The 19,022-nt window shown below is 41.9% G+C and overlaps 2 protein-coding genes across 2 annotated transcripts; both read right to left on the reverse strand.

Moving 5' to 3' along the window:
- Nucleotides 1–36: 36 nt before the first annotated feature.
- LOC100957377 (protein HP-25 homolog 2-like) lies at nucleotides 37–9,082 on the reverse strand. Its single transcript, XM_012801279.2, has 3 exons — nucleotides 8,948–9,082; nucleotides 4,911–5,048; nucleotides 37–627 (listed from the first exon to the last, which is right to left on the reverse strand). The coding sequence occupies exons 1-3, from the start codon at nucleotides 8,958–8,960 to the stop codon at nucleotides 161–163; spliced, it is 618 nt and encodes a 205-aa protein (XP_012656733.1). The 5' UTR covers nucleotides 8,961–9,082; the 3' UTR covers nucleotides 37–160.
- A 2,883-nt stretch (nucleotides 9,083–11,965) lies between these two features.
- LOC100957683 (protein HP-25 homolog 1-like) lies at nucleotides 11,966–16,011 on the reverse strand. The gene is made up of 3 exons (XM_003783463.3): nucleotides 15,871–16,011; nucleotides 13,910–14,047; nucleotides 11,966–12,726 (listed from the first exon to the last, which is right to left on the reverse strand). Exons 1-3 carry the CDS (start codon nucleotides 15,911–15,913, stop codon nucleotides 12,224–12,226), a joined length of 684 nt encoding a protein of 227 aa, XP_003783511.1. The 5' UTR covers nucleotides 15,914–16,011; the 3' UTR covers nucleotides 11,966–12,223.
- Nucleotides 16,012–19,022: the final 3,011 nt, after the last annotated feature.

The following is a 19,022-nucleotide window of genomic DNA, read 5'->3' on the forward strand; positions in this document are numbered from 1 at the left end:
AATGGATTATTAATTTTTGCTGCTTTTAGAGTTATATTCATATTGAAAAAATGGGGATATTCTTAAGTTTATTCAGTGAGATTAAAGAAAAATATAATGTAGGGGGAGTTATGCTCTAAAATTTAAGTCCCCTTGAGGATTTTAAGTGTGCTGTTACTCCTCAGCCAGTATAATTTCCATAAAGCAAATACCCAAAGAACACACTTTGAATCGATCCTTTCTCATTCTCTTCTGTGCCTAGCTTGGATTCTAGCCAAACCCTGTCGCCTGCCGTCAGCTGCAAGATGACAGTTCCAGAAACATGCCTGTACACGTCTTCAGCTCCAGCTTCCTTCTCCAGGACCTGAATGCCATTCTTCATTAGCCCTAACTTTACAGCGTGCTGAAACAGCTCAATATCAAAGCCGAAGTGGTATACACCAGGGATGACACAGGTAAACACCCCCATGGTAAGATTGAAGTGGCTCTGATGGTTATGCAGAACTTCCTTGAAGACAATGGGCTGGAACGGGGCTGAGAAGACATCCCTCAGCTTCACTGCGAAGGCTGATTTGAGTGGGGAAGGACAATTTTTAATATGTCCTGGAGCTCCAGGTGACCCTGGTGGTCCTGGAACACCTGGGCGTCCTAAACACCAAGGTAAACAGAAAGAGAAGAGAGGAAACATGAAGTTCATGCATTTCACAATTTGTGAATTTCTTTGCACTCTAATTCTTCTTACTAACATTCATCTTAAGCATTATTTTTCTCAGGAAGTCTTTTTTTTTTTTTTTTTTAGAGACAGAGTCTCACTTTGTCACCCTTGGTAGAGTACTGTGGTGTCACAGCTTACAGCAACTTCCAGCTCTTGGGCTTAGGTGATTCTCTTGCCTCAGCCTCCTGAGTAGCTGGGACTACAGGTGCCCGCCACAATGCCCGGCTATTTTTTTGCAGTTTGGCCAGGCTGGGTTCAAACCCACCACCCTTGGTATATGGGACTGGTATCCTACTCACTGAGCCACAGGCACTGCCCTCTCTGAGGAAGTCTTTCTTCCCCCTATGCCATCATAATAGCAGAATCCAGTGTTTGGTCTGACCATAGCGGTTATCATACTGAGTAGTAATCTCTCCCCTAAGTACCTGTTTTGTTTCCATAAATAGAAAGTGAGCAGATACTTTTATTCATTTTATTCCTAAGGTGCCACCACACAATGTCCAGCCTAGAGTGGTACTCATGATGTATTCATGTTCTAGAGCAATGACCATGCACTTACTTAAACTGCTTTCGTAAGTTAATTTCCTGTATTCTCGTATGATTTTATTATCATATGAGAATATGATAACATCAAAGAAGGACTATTCTTAAGAAACGTCAACCCAGGGAAGTCTAAGAATTGCATTATGTCCAAGATAGAAGGATTGTTAGAGCATGTTTGATCACTGGACGGTGTTAGAATCAGCTGCAGAGCATGTGAATAATCCAGAGTCCTGACTAATAATTCTGTGACCTTCTAAATCAGAAATTTGGGGGGTTGACTTCAGGAACCTACATATTTATAAAAAAAGTCTGCAGATGACTTTGGTGCACATCCAGATTTTCAAATCACAGATGAAGGATCAAATGGTAAGTAGTTCCAGAGCAATTTTTCAGAGCCACGGAAGATCTCTTAATATTGTATGCTCAGCTGATTTTGGTAAATGTCATTCCCTGGATTGGTAGGAAAGGTACAAGCATTCCAGTGTTAATAGTGGATGAGCACACAAATCAATAAATGGGATTCACCACCTAAACGGAAGCAATAATAAAGACCATATATAGAATCATCTCCATAGATGCAGAAAAAACATTAAATAAAATTCAGCACACTTCCATGATAAAAAACACTCAACAAACTAGGCATAGAAGGAACATACTTCAAAATTATAAAAGCTATATATGACAAACCCATAGCCAAGATCATACTGAATGGGGAAAAGTTGAAAAAAATTCCCCCTAAGAACTGGAAGAAAATAAGGGTACCTATTGTCGCCTCTTCTATTCAACATAATACTAGAAGTCCTACTCAAAGCAATCAGGCAAGAGAAAGAAAGGGCATCCAACTCCGGGAAGAGGTGGTCAAATCCTCCCTGCTTGCCAACAATATAATCTTGTATGGAGAACACCCTGAAGACTCCAACAAAAGGCCCTTAGACTTGATAAATAAGTTCAGCAAAGTCTCAGGTTATAAAGTCAATGTACACAAATTAGTAGCATTTCTACATACTAACAACAGTGAAATTGAGAGTCAAACCAAGAACTCAACATTGTTTATAATAGCTACAAAGAAAATAAAATTCATGGTAACATATTTAACTAAGGAAATGAAATATTTCTACCAGCAGAATTGCAAAACACGAAATAAATTACAGATGACACACACAAATGGAAAAATATGCTCTGGCCCGGCACCTGTGGCTCAAGCGGCTAAGGCGCCAGCCACATACACCTAAGGTGGCGGGTTTGAATCCCCAGCCCGGGCCCGCCAAAACAACAATGATGGCTGCAACCAAAAATGGCCGGGCATTGTGGCGGGCACCTGTAGTCCCAGCTACTTGGGAGGCTGAGGCAGGAGACTCACTTGAGCCCAGGAGTTGGAGGTTGCTGTGAGCTGTAATGCCATGGCACTCTACCCAGGGGGACAGCTTGAGGCTCTGTCTCAAAAAGAAAAATATGCTCAAGATTGGTAGATTCACCATCATTAAAATGTCCATATTGCCCAAAGTGGTTTACAAATTCAATGCAATTCCCATGAAAATACCAGTGTCGTATTTCACAAATCTAGAAAAAAATCACCCTCGACTGTGTTTGGAACCCCCAAAGAGCCAGAATAGCCAAAGCAATATAAGTAAAAAGAACAAATCTGGAAGAATCACATTACCTGACTTCAAATTATACTACAAGGCTATCGTTATGAAAACAACCTGGGAGTGGCATAAAAATAGAGAGAGAGAGCAATGGAGCTGCATAGAGAACCCAGATAAAACAATAGGGTTATGACCAACTGATCTTCCACCAAAGCAACCGAGAACGTACAGTGGAGAAAGAATGCCTCATTCAACAAGTAGTGTTGAGAAAATTGGATGGCGACATGTACAATTCAACAGGATCCCTGTCTCTTGCCATGCACAAAAATTATTTCAAGATGGATTAAGGACTTACATGCAAGCCATGAAACCTTAAAGATTCTAGAAGAATACATAGGAAAATTATTCTAGACATAGGCTGAGGTAAAGAATTTAAGACCCTAAAGGTAAATATAGCAACAATAAAAATAAATGAATGAGACTTAAACTATAAAGCTTCTGCATAGCAAAAGAAATAACCAACAGAGTAAACAGACAACTTACAGGATGGGAGAAAGGAGTCAAACTATACATCCAACTAAGGGCTGATATCCAGAATCTACGAAGAACTCACACAAATCAGAGAGAAAGAAACTAAACAACTAGACAGACCACCCCATTACCAAGTGGGCAAAAGGCATGAAAAGAATATTTTCAAAAGAAGATAAACAAGTGGCCAAGAAACATATATTCAGCCTCACTAATCATCAGGGCAATGCGTATTAAAACCACAATAAGATCTACCTTACCCCTGTCAGAATGGACATTAGTAAAAGGTCCAAAAAACGTGAGACGCTGGCATGGACGCAGAGAACAAGGGACACTTAAGTGCTGTGGGTGGAACTGAAAATTAGTAGAAAACTGTGGAATACAGTATGGAAATGCCTCAGAGAAACACATGTAGACTTAGCATTTGACCCAACAATCCCACTCCTGGGTGTCTACCCCGAGGAAGCAGACAGCTGCACTCTGATGTTTAGCGTGGCACAATTCACAGGTGCAAAGACACGGAATCCGATTCGTGTGCAGATAAAGGAAATGTGAACGTGTGGCATCTATCACCAGCACTGCCTGGCCGTGGAAGAGAGTGAAATAATGTCGTTTGTAGCAACCTGGCTGGAACTGGAGGCCATTATCCTAAGTGAAGTAGCTCAGGCTAGGGAAACACATGCCACATCTTCTCGCTCCTAAGTGAGAGCTAAACGGTGGGGACAGTTGACCACAAAGAGGTGTGAATGACATTGGAAACTGAGAATGGGAGAGAGTTAGGAATAAAAACTTAGCTATTGGGCTCAAGAAACACTACCTGGTGATGGGCACGCTAAAAGCTCTCACTTCAGCATTGTACAATGAATCCTTGTAATGAAAGCATCTGTACCCTCTTAATAGTGTGACATTTAAAAAAAACAAGTAATATATCTTGTACTTTAAAAAATGGATTCTTCCTAAATGTAGAATATAAATGTCTTAACACAGTAACTAAGAAAATGCCACGAAGGCTATGTTAACCAGTTTGATGAAAATATTTCTAATCGTATATAAAAGCAGCACGCTGTACCCCATGACTGTATTAATGTACACAGCTAGGATTCAATCAAACAAAAAAAGGAAAAGAAAATGGATGCGTACAGAGCAACTCTGCCACTTTGTTTTTGTTTTTTATTTCAGATTAATTGGAGGGTATACCTCTTTGGGGCGGGACAGAACTACAATAGGGACTAGATCTAACAAATGGAAATGCTGCCACCTAACTCTGCCACTTTGATGGGTATGCCGATTTAAATGCTAGCTCAGCTATCACAGATTAGTTAGATTAGTTATAGAGTCATCAAATGGTGGCTTCTTCAGGACCCATCCCTGACGTTCTTCTGGGATAAAATCTCAGCACATATTTTAAGGTCCTAGGCTCTTATGTAGCGTTCCACCCAAGAATTCTCATCCGAGTCACTACTGACTATCAGCAACACCTGGATATTTTTTACTGAGTTTATGGATATTTCAAAGAAGGAAGAATGATCAATGACATTTGAAAACAAACGTTCTCTCACCTCTGGCGCCAGCTACCCCTGGAAAACCTGGGGGCCCTGGCATTCCTGGGAGTCCACGAGAATCACAGGGCCTTGACCCTTCTGAAGAGCTGGCATCAGCCACAGCTGTGACAATGGTCAGAGATAAAATCCAGACATCTACAACAGGAGATCAATGGATAAAAACTGACATTAACTGCAAGAGAGGGGAGCCCTTTTTGAAGGATTATGTTCTCAACACTGGCAGAGAGAAGCAAGTTCTTGCAATCCCGAGAAGTAAGTGTGCGTCCAGTCATGGCCATGCCCTCCCCCACCTTCCTTTCTCATGGGGCACAGAGCCGACCAAGGCCATCTGTAGTCCCCTTGTGTTTGATGTTACTTGCTAAAACCTGAACTTCTGCTGACCTAGGGGTTTTCTTGAGGACACCCTGCCTCCTGACTCTTTAACTATTGTAAGTGGCATTATCCTTATAATCCCTAGGCACCTGTAGCCCACACAATTAAGCATGGAGTTTCCTCGAAAAACAAGCCAGTTGGGCATCTCACCTACTACTCACCACTTACTAAATTCTTCCCTCCTATGTTCAGAGGAATTTCTTTTCATTCTTAAAAAACAGAGATGGTCCAGTATAAGAAACCCTCAAACTTCTTCCCAGGGCGCCCTGCACACTCTCCGCTGCCTCATCTCTCCATCTGCTTCTCACGCTGCGTTTTTTACACTGGAGCATGATAAAACCACACGCTGTCCGTGTCTGTTCCCTTAAAAGGAACGATGAGCCACTTGAGGGGACAGGGTGGTTATGAAACCCATGCCGTAGTCTATAATGTGTAAAGTTTGATTCTCGTATTTCTGAGTGGCTGGAAAGAGAACCTGTTATGTGAATGTGCCTATGAAAACAAATTCATGTTAAACCACGGAATGGCTTTCAATTGTTTTTGAGCAAAAGACCTTCCCTTCAGTCTGAAATATTGTTACACAAATATGGTCACTGCAAATGTTGAAAATGATGGCTTTGACGTGGGGGGTGGGCGTTGGTTGTTTTTTCTTCCCCTATAGTAGTAAAAGCATATTATACTTCATCTTTAAATGCCACGCAGGGTTGTGGAAAATACATTCTGCACTCCAGTGACAACTTGGTATATAGGCTGTATGCTGTAGTGAAAAGCGCCAGACCTGGAGCATCTTCCTTAGTTTCTCTAAGAGTCCATTTCCAACCTGTTATGGGGCATGATGACAGCTATCCAAGAGGGTTGTGGGAGCAATTCATAATTTACCTAAAACATCGAGTGCCATGCTGAACATCAGAGAGACTCTCAGTAATTGAAAGGATGCATTTTCAAGAATTTCACATTTACCGAGCAACGTAATTATAACACAGATGTGAGAGGAGAATCTGGGAAGGCAGTACCTCTATGTATGGGTTACCGGCACATTCAGGCGCTGTAGGAACTTGTCCCCGAGGACTGCAATCCATCCTGACATTAATGAAAGAACTTTGGCAGGCATACATGCCCACGTGCTAATCTTTTAATTGGCAACAATATCTTTTTGATGAAAAAGCATGAAGCTATACTTTGTACGTCATAAAAATGTTGTCACTTTAAATAATGTTTAGTAAATTTAGTGATTCTCAGTAAACTTTCAGAGTTGCACACCCACCCCTGCAATGCAATTGTAGAATATTTCTGTCACCCCAAGCAACCTCACAGGCCAATGTGCAGTCTTCCCTGGCTCCCAGTTACAGCTGCAGGTGGTCCTACTCTCTTCTGCAGGTGAGCCGACCATTCATAACTTTCTGGGCAGCAAAGTTGATCCTGATTTATGATTTTTCTGGTGCTTTATGTAAAGGCCAAGAGGAGGAATCACTCTTTTTTTTAAACATGTTTTCCAGAATTAGGCAGAGAGTGGGAAGTTCAAATCCTAGTTCTGCTGCTTTCTTCCTGGGAGATTAGGCCCAGGCCTCCTGCCCTGCACTTTGCATCCTGGCTAGAGGGGTGCAGTAAAGGCTGGGAGGCTGTGTGAGCCTTAACGAAGTGATGTCTGGAAAGGGTCTGGCACTGTGTCCAGACATGCGGAGGTTTCTAAGTGTATGTTACTGCCCCTCCCGGCCCCCTTAGCGACTAGGCATGTGGTCCTGCTGGTTTCTGAACGGGAAAGTCTTCCTACCAACATGTTCCTGATCTCACATGTCTGTCAATGTCATTTTAAGGTGGGTCTAAAAAGTGTCTGGTTTCGGGACATTTTTTCTTCATGTCTGACTTTGATGACCACTCTGTAGAGAAGAACTTGGTATTGTATTCTTCATTATAGAGAAAGGGAGACAGAAAGCTGGCAAGGGACAGTGGGTGGACTCCCCCAAGGTCAGCCTACTACTTGAGGGACCAAGTATGAAACTTACTTTCTGGATTTTTAGCTGTTTTTTTTTCTTTTCTCTAATAATATTGGAGGGTCTGAGACTGAGTGGAGATGTAGTATAGACTCATGAACTCTCCCTCCTGTTAACTGTCCCCAGCATGAGCCCACAAAGTCCACATACAATATGTCATTTGAGATACGTTCCCACTAAACCACGACAGACACCATTCGATTTTGTTCAGCACGAACATTAAGCTCAGCATATTCTTTGGGGCCACAGCAACTATAACATAAAGCCTCACACCGAATCTGTTGTATTTGTTGAGGGAAGTGGATTGCGCCACTTAACATCCTCTATGTAAAAACTTTTGGCGTAGACTTCCCTCTGATGTAAGGTCAAGTTTCTCAAGGATTTGCTGTATCTTTCTTTGATGCGGAATGTTAATTACATGAGTTGCTCCATTTCCCCTTTGTGACTTAAGTGTTTTTCACCACTAAGAATCTCAGATCCAAATTTTTAGGTAAAATTTTAAATTGACCTAGGTACCAAGCAGCACCAAACTCCATTTTAACCTATCAGTCCATTCATAGGTACTTCTGTTGCTTTCTCGTTTTATTTTTTTTTCCACTTGTAATGTTTACCTAGTAGTATTTTTCTAATTTATTTTATGATTGCACATTAGGGACCTTGAATACTGCATAGAAAAAGGTGAGAGGGAGAAAGAGAGAGTGATGACAGATAGTAAGCACACACGGGAGTGAAAAATGTACTGATATTTTGCTTTTGTTGTGAAGACTGAAAACTTCACACTGAAATTAGTATGTACAGTGAGCACTGCAGAAGTTAGATTTTAATTCCATGTAATTAGATAAATACCATGTTTCCCTGAAAATAAGACCTACCTAAAAAATAAGCCCTAGCAGGATTTCTATGCATTTGTTAAATATAAGCCCTACCCCGATAATAAGACCTAGTGATGGGCATGGCCATGCATTTCGGCGTAGAGAATAAGACATCCCCTGAAAATAAGCCCCAGTGTGTCTTCTTGAGAAAAAATAAATATAAGACAGTGTCTTATTTTAGGGGAACCATGGTAGTGAAAGAAGTCAGAGAATTTTCAGAGGAGAATTAAAGCATGTGGGGCAAAGACAGAAGAGACAGAAGGAATCAGAGAGGAGGAAGTGACGGAGAAAAAATGACAGGGACACCCAGAAGGGCAGAGAGAGAGAAAAAGAGGGGCCCACACAGAGATGAGGGCAAAGAAGGGACAGATTTTGCCAGTGTTGGGAGATTTGACTGCAAGGATCAGAATATTAACATCGGTTTATATATCAGAGCACAAACACAAGATACACGTTCTATCGTCCAACGTGTGAAAGTTTTGCATCCTCTGCCTTTTTGTTTTTTTAAATGTCCTCATTCCTCTGTACTCATTTGCATACAATGAAATGGGTTACATATTGGCAACATAAGGTTCTGCCCACCTTGAATTTCTATTTTCACTTCCCCCTATCGGCCACATAGGATTGAAGAGGCTGAAATGAAGTCTATCATTGTGTGCAGTGTTACAGGAACACTGTATGCCAAGATTGTAGTGATAATAAAACGAATGTCAAGCGACGGCAGGGGAAAGCACGGTGGGCAGTTCTCCGTATCCAATGTGGAGTCCATTTCTTTGCCATCAGTGCTGATCACACTTACCTATCATTCCCATGGCGAGACCTCTTTCTCCTGCCTACGCCTCCTGATACATAGATGGGAGTTTTGTAAGAAGATGCCTCCAGTTGTTCTGTTCTTCTCTCACCTCTTGTCTTTCAAAGCCATAGAGAGAAGTTATACTAGATCAATTTCTTTTAACATTTAATTTTTTGCTCTTGTCTGAGGCCAGTGACCTTAGTTGGTGTTTAACTAGGGTGAAGTTGTGCCAGTGGTTGTTCGAACATAAGCTCTATTTGTTATTTCTCCTTTTCTCCCCTTGATGATCTTCTTTTGCTCTATTGGCTTATAATGTAGGTGGGTCCCACCTGTGACCTTAGGGAAACTTGTGGCCCTCCTGGTCTTCAAGTGCTGCCTTTTGACTGAATCCAAATTTTACATAACACATTCTTTCACTAAAAGGGGTACAGCAGAGAAAGATGACGTGTTTCTTGCTTTTTGGTGCCAAAAAAGAAAGAATAATCTTAAAATAAGAAGGCCTCAGGTTCCCCACCCTTATATCACATTACATTGTTATTTTTCTTGTTTGTAATAACTATCTTTTAAAACAAAGTGATATTGTTCTGGCCAGGTACAGTGGCCCACACCTATAATATTAGCACTCTGGGAAGCTGAGGTGGGAGGATCCTTTGACTTTAGGAGTTCGAGATTAGCCTGAGCAAGAGCAAGACTCTGTCTCTACTTAAATAAAAGAAAAATGAAAAATTATCCAGACATTATGGTGGGTGCCTGTCATCCCAGTTACGCAGGGGAGTGAGGCAGGATGATTGCTTAAACTCAGGAGTCTGAGGTTGCTGTGAGCTAGGTTGATGCCACGGCACTCTAGCCTGGGTGACAGAGTAAGACCATCTCGGAAAAAAAAAAAAAAAAAGAACTATTGTCCCATAAATTTACTATTTCTGATATTCTTAACTGCTTCATGTTTCCTTTTCGAGCTGATTTTTCAAGATTATTTTTACTGAACATACAAATCTAGGTGGGCAGTTAACCTCGTTTTAATCCAAATACTATGAGAAAATGTCTGTGCCCATTTCACTAATTTTAAATATAAACATGTGTATATACTCAGTGGCCCTGAAATTTCACTCTGAAGCATATACTAGAAAAAAATGAGCATATTTATGTTATCAAAGACATATACGATAATGTGCGCAGCAGCCTCATTCAGAGTAACCCACGCCTGAAGGCCCCTCAGCCACCAACAGAAGAGAGGATAAACTAAGATGATTTAATCACACCATGAAATGCTCCACGTTTCTATGGAAAGAAATACTACACGGTGAATTTCACAAACATTATGAAGAGTGGGGAAAAGAGCAAAGATTTGATATTTGATTATGTCATTCATGTAAAGTTCAAGAGGAGGCAGAAGTAACTGAGAGTGCTGAAAATCTACATAATAGATTAAATGCCACGGATGTGGTTATAGCCTGAAAGGGCACAGGGAAGCTTCTGGAGTGACAGAAATGTTCTATGATTAATCTGGGACCATGCCTGTGTCCATGGACAAAAATGAATCAAGCTATTCACTTTAGATTTGAGCATTGAATGGATTTAATTTATAACAATGGATTTAATTTAAACAATAATCTAGTCCTAAGTAGGATAAGGCTGGCAAGGTGCTCTCAGAAGTCTGAAAGGACTTTGGTCACTTCTGACCTCTTGCTTCATCATGGAATATGTGGCTTTTTTTTTTTATTTTGACTTTATTCAAATTAATACAAAGGTACAATATTTAGGTTACATTGTTCTAACTTGCAGGGTAAAGTTCCATTTCTAGAAGAGCCCCTCACCCAGGGGACGTGTGATACACCCTCACAATGTGCACATTAGGTGAGATCCTGCTTCATGCCCTCCCTCCTTCTGCCAAACGTCCTCCCCCTCTCCGTTCCTCCTCCCCGTTCCCCCTCCCACTTCCCTCTACCACCGAACTGGATCACAATAGTGTTTTATTGTTCTTATGAGCATGTAACTCTTTATATATTGATTTCATATTAGTATGGAGTACATTGATATTTATTTTTCCATTCTTGAGATACTTTACTAAGAAGAATGTATTTCAAATGCATCCAGGTAAATGTAAAAAGTGTAATGTCTCCATCTTTTTTAATTTAATACATATACCCCAGTTGGTTGATCCATTCATGAGTTGATGGGCACTTAGGTTGCTTGCACAACTTGGCAATTATGAACTGCACTGCAATAAATATTCCAGTGCAAATGTATTTGTGGTAAAATGTTTTTTGTTTTTCTGGGTAGATACCTAGTAGTGGGATTGCAGGGTCAAATGGAAGATCTCCTTTTAGATCTTCACGAATTCTCCATACTTCTCTCCAAATAGGCTGTATTAGTTTGCAATCCCACCAGCAGTGAAGAAGTGGAGTATGTGGCTTTGGTTTGAGGCCTGCAAGATGTATGTTGTAGCTCCCAGAAATGTATCTGCATTCTTCAAAGGAAGAAATGCAGAGAGAAAAAGGCAGAGGCCAGAGGCCAAAGACACAGCCGGTTGAGTCTTTCCCCTCTGCACAAGTATCTGGAAAGCACTAGGAACTTAACTGCGCTGGAATGCTGGTGTTTCTGATGGCCACTCCGAATGTCAGAGAGGCCAGTGTAATCTCAACTGGGCTCACTGAGCCAACTCAAACAAATTAGCTAGACTAGAAATAGAAGAATAGAAATGAGGTTGGAGAAAGGGAGCATGGGTATTGGGTCGGTAACTAGTGGTCTGAAGTAAATTAAGAATCTAAAAACTATGAAGCCGTAGAAATTCTCTCACTTCTGTCTCTGGACCTGTGCCCATGTGTACCGCCAGCTACCCAATTAATTGCTTTAGGGAAATCATCCAGTAGAAACCCTTTCATTTAGTCTTTGTCCCAGGATATTTACTTTTATGTCCTTATACTTAATTCCCAAGGCAGGTTAGGGAGGGGATGTTTGAGCAAGACTTTTGTCCCTAAAAGAGGAAAAAGAAAAGGCTTAATAAAGGGACTGAATGCGAGTCTGCAAGGTGTTGTGAACAGCAAACTGTCTGGGCAGCTTGCTATCTTCATTCTGCTTTATTGTTAGTTTTGGTTTTTCACCACACTTTTACCACCCAGCTTCTTACATTTTGAGAATGACAGATAAGGAATTGTTGACACATTAATCAGCAGTCTTCATTGGTTTTAGTAATTGCTAATACAGTCATTATGCCCAGTTCTCAGCCCTTGCCAACCTTGTGAGCTGGAGATACTGAGAGGAATGGAAACTCTTCTCTTCTATTCAGTGGTGCTTGACGATAAGGGGTGTGCTATTGGTTCTAGCTTCTAAATTTCCACTGAGCAAATGCCCGTAGAACATGGTTGGTGTATTCCCTTTCTCAGACTCTGCTTCATCCAGCTTGGACTCCAGCCAGACCTTATCCCCTTTCTCCAGCTGCAAGATGCAACTTCCTGAAACGTGCTCGTGGCCGTCCCGGGCCTCCCCTCGTTTGTCCCTGACCTGGATGCCGTTCCTCATGAGACCCACTTTCACGGCATTCTGAAACAGTGCAATGTCAAAACCGAAGTGGTATGTACCAGGCACGGTGCAGGTGAACACTCCTGTGGCCAGGTCAAAGTGGCCCTGATGGTTGTAAAAAGCCTCCTGGAAGAGAAGGGGCTGGGAGGGGCCTGGGAAAGGCCCAGCCCTCTTTACGGAAAAGGCAGATTGTGGTAGGGGTGGGCACTTCTTAACAACTCCAGGTGGCCCATGTAGTCCTGGCAGTCCTGGTAAACCTGAGAGTCCTAGATTACAAAATAAACAGAAAATAAATAGAATCATTTAATTTCAAGTTCTTCTGTATTTCATGGCACATGGATTGGTCCCTCCTTCCTGCCCTTCTCCCCCTTCTCATTGACTTTCCCTTCACCTGTCAGGGCCCAAGTGAAGCATCACTGCCTCCGAGAAGCCCTTCTTTTCTACTCCAAACTTGGAAACATTTTATTTCTTTGCCATGGAATACCACATCTTGTGCTTACTGTCACTGTAGCTACAAAGAATTACCACAAAGAATTGTAATCTCTCTCTCATGGCTACATGGGGAGCCGAGGTCTTATTCAGTTTTGTTTCCAAGTGTCATTCTCAGGATCGACTTTAAAATGAGCATTCGATGTCTATTCAGCGAAGGAATAATCAAATGAATCAACATATGAATTGATCTTCAGGCATCCTCCTCCTTATCTTGTCTTTCTGTAAAGCTGAGCTGTCACTATTGAGAAGAAGTTACCTAGTCAAATCCAGGCAGAAGGCCATGGGAGTTTTAAGCAGTGGTGTCGAACTTGCCACCATGTTGATTAAAACCATTTGGGGATCCCCCATCTCTATCCTGCCACCTAGTTTCTCAGAGCCAGGCTATGCTGTGGCTCTTTAGAATCTGAATCTCTGAAAATGGAAATTAGGAACCAACACGTTTAACCAGTCCATAGGTGATTCTGCCACCAGATGTGAAAATCATTGCCTTAGAGGTTCAATGGAAGTTCAGAGCTGATGGGATCTGAGCAGAGCCCAGCACATGTCTCACCAGGATGACAAGAGAACGAGAGGCCAACGTGCCTGCTGACCCCAGATGCCTGCAGTACCGTCACCACGTGCACCTGCACTTACATCTGACCGTGTGACAGATAGGAGCATGCTTTACCTTGACGCAGAGCTGCAGGCTCAAGCCTGTCCGCACTACACGTCAAATGTGTCCCAAAACCTCTTCTAATATACAGATTATATTGGGACTCCACAGCTGTAATAGTAGATGAATAGTAGGATTCAGGGGGTTGAGAAAAAGAGACCGTGGTCATTTGCTACCAAGAAATGGCTTATCTCAGTGATCCATGTTCTCATCAGGTCACCTGGAAGATTTCACTAAGTCTACGAACATTTCAACCAAAGAGAAATTATGAAAGGCTAATGGAGGAAATGGGTTTTATTTTTCACCTGGTGCACCAGGTATCCCTGGAGGACCCCTAGGCCCTGGAGGTCCTGGGGGTCCTTGAGGTCCACATGGCTCAGGATCTTCCAAAGACTTGACATCAGCCACAAGTGGGGGGACAAATACGGCCAAAATCCAGAAAGCTGAAGTGGAAGGAAATGGATAACATTACGATTAGGTTAGAGATGGATTGGTTTCCAGCTTTGCCAAGTAGCAGCACATTTTTACAACTCTAAAAAAATCAATGTTATTCTAATCTGTGGTTCGTAAAATACCACATGTATAAGCTAAAAGTATTAGTGCTATAACTTGTGCAGAGAAGGTTATAAGGCACTTTGAGGTGAGATGCTTTCATACTGGGCACAAAAATATTCAAGAAAATCAACTAATCCTGGTTTGGCGCCCAAGCACAGTGGTTAAGACGCCAGCCAGATATACTGAGGGTGGCTGGTTCGAACTCAGCCTGGGCCAACTAAACAGCAATGACAACTGCAACAAAAAATACCCAGGCGTTGTGATGGGTGCCTCTAGTCCCAGCTACTTAGGAGGCTGAAGCAAGAGAATCGCTTAAGCCCAGGAGTTTGAGGTTGCTGTGAGCTGTGACGCTATGGCACTCTACCCAGGGTGACATAGTGAGACTGTCTCAAAAGGAAAAATAAAATCAACTAATCCATCCTGCTTGAAAACAATGCTGATTTCTCCAACTCATGCCAATTCTAGAGGTTGTTTTATGGGACACCTGCTATCTGTTTATAAGTTATCTTTAAATAATTGGTTTGAGAAAGCTGGTTCCTATGATTCTTAACACCTGCTTTGCCCATGTCTCACTCTGTCTGTGTGACGATGTCAGATAGATGATGTCAGAATGCAGATAGAACATGTGTATCGTGTGTGTCATATTTCTTTGATCTTGATGGTCAATGAAGCAATAAATACCAAACACTGAACCATCCAGCTACTCTTTTCTGCTACCCTTAGGGTTATATTTAGCACAGTGGCCCTCATTTCACTCTGAGGTGTCAAGCCAGTAAGAAGAATATACGTACATATGTGCACTTCATGTACTTGTTATATTGGACCCTTTGCAGGATAAAAGATCCTTGAGGATGGCACTCTCTAAGCCTTCAATAATCGACCATTTACAGATTACAAATACAGGCAACAAGTAGAGAAATTTGTCTCAAGAAACACAAATCCTCTTCAACATGATCAGTTACACACTTGAAAGTAAAGTGCTTTTATGAGCCAGTAATCGTATTTTGTAGAACATGCCCTCAAATTCAAGTAAGCCATCAATCACTTTCTTGGGCATAAAATCTGGCCTCGATTTCTGATTCATCTGATATCCTTTCAAAGCTGAAGGGACGTTAAGAAAGGGAAGTTGAAAGATGATGGACAGGGATATTGAGAAGAACATAGAGAAAGAGTGAATAGACAGAAAACCAAATCAACGGGAGTAAACAGTCAACACAGGGATAGTCTGTGAAACATCTGGGGATTAAATCAGGACAAAGTTAAGCAGAAGCAGAGCCAGACACCCAGAAGAGAAACTTAACTTGTAGAGAAATGTAGTGTAGTACGGGTTCACTTTGACTACCAGCATCTTCATTTTGAATTTCAATATATCATTGAAATAAAAATAGCAGGTTTTATTACACGTACTTTATTTGTAATGACCCTGATTTAATTTTAATGACTTGGCATTAATTCTGTATGGAAGGCAAGGGGGTTTTGGCCCCCAGGTTGGCCCCTACTCCTTCTAATTCCTCCTATTGGCAATATCCAGCTGGCCAAGTCCAACAGGGATCTTTCTTTTTGTCCACAGTATGAGTAATTGCTTTCCAGGGTTGTTCTAACAAAAAAGAGAAAGAAATCACTTCCAGGGAGAATAAAGTGCTTTGGAGAGTGCTCTGTACTAAGGCAGGGGATTCATTTTATGACAACAGACATGAGTAAGAAAACTTACCTGCAATGAGCATGGAGAGGGCTCTTCCTCCTTCCCTGGGCATTGAAGCTCCTTCAGTGACCACCTTCTCACCTGTCCTATTCCTGACTTATCTGCTTGATGTTTGAAACATGGCAATAGATGGTTTAATAAATTGATTTCTCTCAATATTTGATGTTCTGGCCTCTTGAGGCTGAAGTCAGGGTTACTTTTTAATCCACATAGTTAAATATTCCAGCATGGAACGCTGGCAAGGTGACATACCACCCACTTCCTGTAGCCACTTCCTGGGCCCCTTGGGCCTATGAACTTTGTTTTGGCTGTTTCTTCTCTCCTCATCATTTCATCAGCATACCCCTGTGAGTTCTATAAACAGGAGAGGTGGACTATCCTTCATTGCACATACCAATTCCATTGCATCAGATACCTGTAATCTGAATGTATAATTCTGTAGGCTGGGAAAAGGAGGCCCAGGGAGAGGAAGCGACTTAATTGAGCAAATCAGGACAATAAAGGTTTTCCTCCTACTTTACAGCCCAGGAATGCTTCTCCTCTGCCTCTCCCTTGCTGCTACGTTCTGCCAACTTGCTGCTTCGCTATAACAATCCCTCTGCTGACATCCTTGTACGTGCCAGCCAGGTTCTCTGAGCTTGCCAAGGTGAACCTCAGCTAATCAAAATGGAATTCATTGAGGGTGAGGCTTTGCAAATGGTTGAATAAAAAAGCAACCATAAAACTGGGCAAAAAGGCCCCCCCAAAAAATATTTAAAACTTTGGAAAATGACCAAAGCAGATAAAAAGTTGAGTATTTATTCCAAAGCACCTACTGAATCTCAGTAAGGGTGAAGATTACGGTTTCCCACTATGGGGTTATTCTCGGTTTGTTCTGCAGCGCAGAAACTCTACTGGGGCGGGGCAGGCAGAGGGGACTGACAGCAGAGGGGACTGATTTTATTTTGAGCAATAAAGGGAAAGTCCATGCCCAGGGGCAAAGTATGACCTTTACCCTGGGCAATAGATAGCGGTCAATAGAAAACAGTCTCTAATGGGGCTTAGTTACGTAATAGACTTAGCAGGCAAAACTCAAAGAAGCTGATACATGTAGGTTCTCAAAAACTGAACATGTTATATATGCCACACATGTGTCCTGGTGCTCCCACAATGCATCTTATTTATTTATTTATTTTTTTGCATTTTTTGGCCAGGACTGAGTTTGAACCCACCACCTCTGGTATATGGGGCCAGCGCCCTACTCCTTTGAGCCACAGGCGCTGCCCCCCATGATGCATCTTACATTGTATATAGACAAAGGGCTTGTCCTAGATGGCTTGGAACAGTCCAGCTTATGTACCTGTGCCAATAAAATTTCACATTGCACCAGGAGCAGTTATAACAACTGTCCCTTTTAGTCCCCAGATTGACCCTTTGGATGACAATCTATCTATCTATCTTTCTATCTGTCTATCATCTATCTACACACACATAATTTTCTATATAGAATTATATCAAATTTTACTATATAGATTATATTACCTATAATTAATACATATTATATGTATTTTGTACATATATATCTGTAACCATAAAAGACAAATTAAAAGAGAAAAAATCATTTTGAATACAGCAGGCAGAGAAAATTATATATTGTCTTCGTATTTTCCAGATTTTTCTTTAAGCATGAACACCTCTCTTTAATGATATGTAATTTGCACAAATTCTACAGGGAACTTTAAAGTTGCTAACCCCTTCACAAGCAGTCATGAAAGCCAACTTTTGGCAAGCCATTCTTTTTGTCACATTTGGAGGATGAACTGCTCTGTGAATGTCAAACTGTCATGCGAGGATATGTGTGTGATCCTGAGGATGGCTTTACTCTTTTCATGGTTGAAATTATTTTCTCCATATTATCTTCCATTTGTTAATGTTTGTGGGGGGATAAGAGTGGGAGGAGATGCCTTCCAGGATGGTGGCATGAGGAATTTTGCTGACCCCTTCCCCAACAACCATAACTGGTAAAAATTATTTTTAAAAGACAATTTAAAATCTCTAGAAATTTTCCTAAATGCAAGAAGTAAGGGAAGAAATAATTTTTCTTTTTATTTAATTTTTTAAAATTTCTTATAGCATAACTATGTACATTAATGCAATCATGGGGTACAGTGTGCTGTTTTCATATACATTTTGAAATACTCTCATCAAACTGGTTAACATAACCTTCATGTCATTCTCTTAGTCATTAAGTTAGGATATTCATACTCTGCTTTTAGAAAGATTCACTTGTACCCTTATAAGATAAATCAAGAAATAATTTTTCAAGAAAATCTGCTAAATTGTGGTGGAAAGAACAGGAGTTTTGAGCCATAATTCATCCCCTTCTCTCCCACTCCGTGCCCTGCTCAGTGGGCTGGAAGCTGGGCTCAGTGGATGTGGCCAGTTACATGGGTCCCTCTTCCTCCCAGTCAAGGCCCACAGCCCTCTCTGTACCCCCACCAGATCCATGTTCCAGAGGTTAACTTCCATGGCAGAACAACCAACAGTTTATTCACCAAGCCCCTACCGATGGGAATCTCTACCTTTGGCATAGCAGGCTGAGAATAATGGGGACCAAGTCATCCTCACTCTAACTCACTCATAGGGCAGAGAGAGGTCCCAGTTCTGGAGAGGTGAGCCAGGAACAGCAGAAGCCAACCTCCAGCCCAGCAACCTAGTCATGACACAGGAGTCACTCCAAGAGAAGCAGACCCCTTCTACCCCCCCAACTCTGAAATGGCTCAGAGACAAACTTGCAAAATGGAGAGGGGGGAGGGAGAACTCTGTCGCTTTCCCTGAAGGAACTAACTTAATTACAGAAGAACATAGGGAAAGTCAAGTCTAAGGGTGATGTGAAAACAGTGTAGATTTTGATAGCACAGGGGAGCACAGAACAGGGTAGAATTCTGCCAGCACCCATAGAGGGAGCATTCAGACCAGCCCAGCCAGAGAGAAACCCTTCACCCCCAAACCCAATTACCAGCCAGCATCCCACGAGCTGATAAAAAACAGCCCAGGGTCTGGGCAGTCGGGCTACAAAGGCTGCAGTTCTTGGCAATTTCGGTGGCTGTGCTATTGTGGAGTCAGTAGACCTGTGGCATATGTGACCTAGTGAGACACCAGCACTGGTGACTAAGCCAGGG

The sequence above is a fragment of the Otolemur garnettii genome, unplaced genomic scaffold (assembly GCF_000181295.1).
Source record: "Otolemur garnettii isolate 467f Iridium unplaced genomic scaffold, OtoGar3 scaffold00007, whole genome shotgun sequence".
NCBI lineage: Eukaryota > Metazoa > Chordata > Mammalia > Primates > Galagidae > Otolemur > Otolemur garnettii.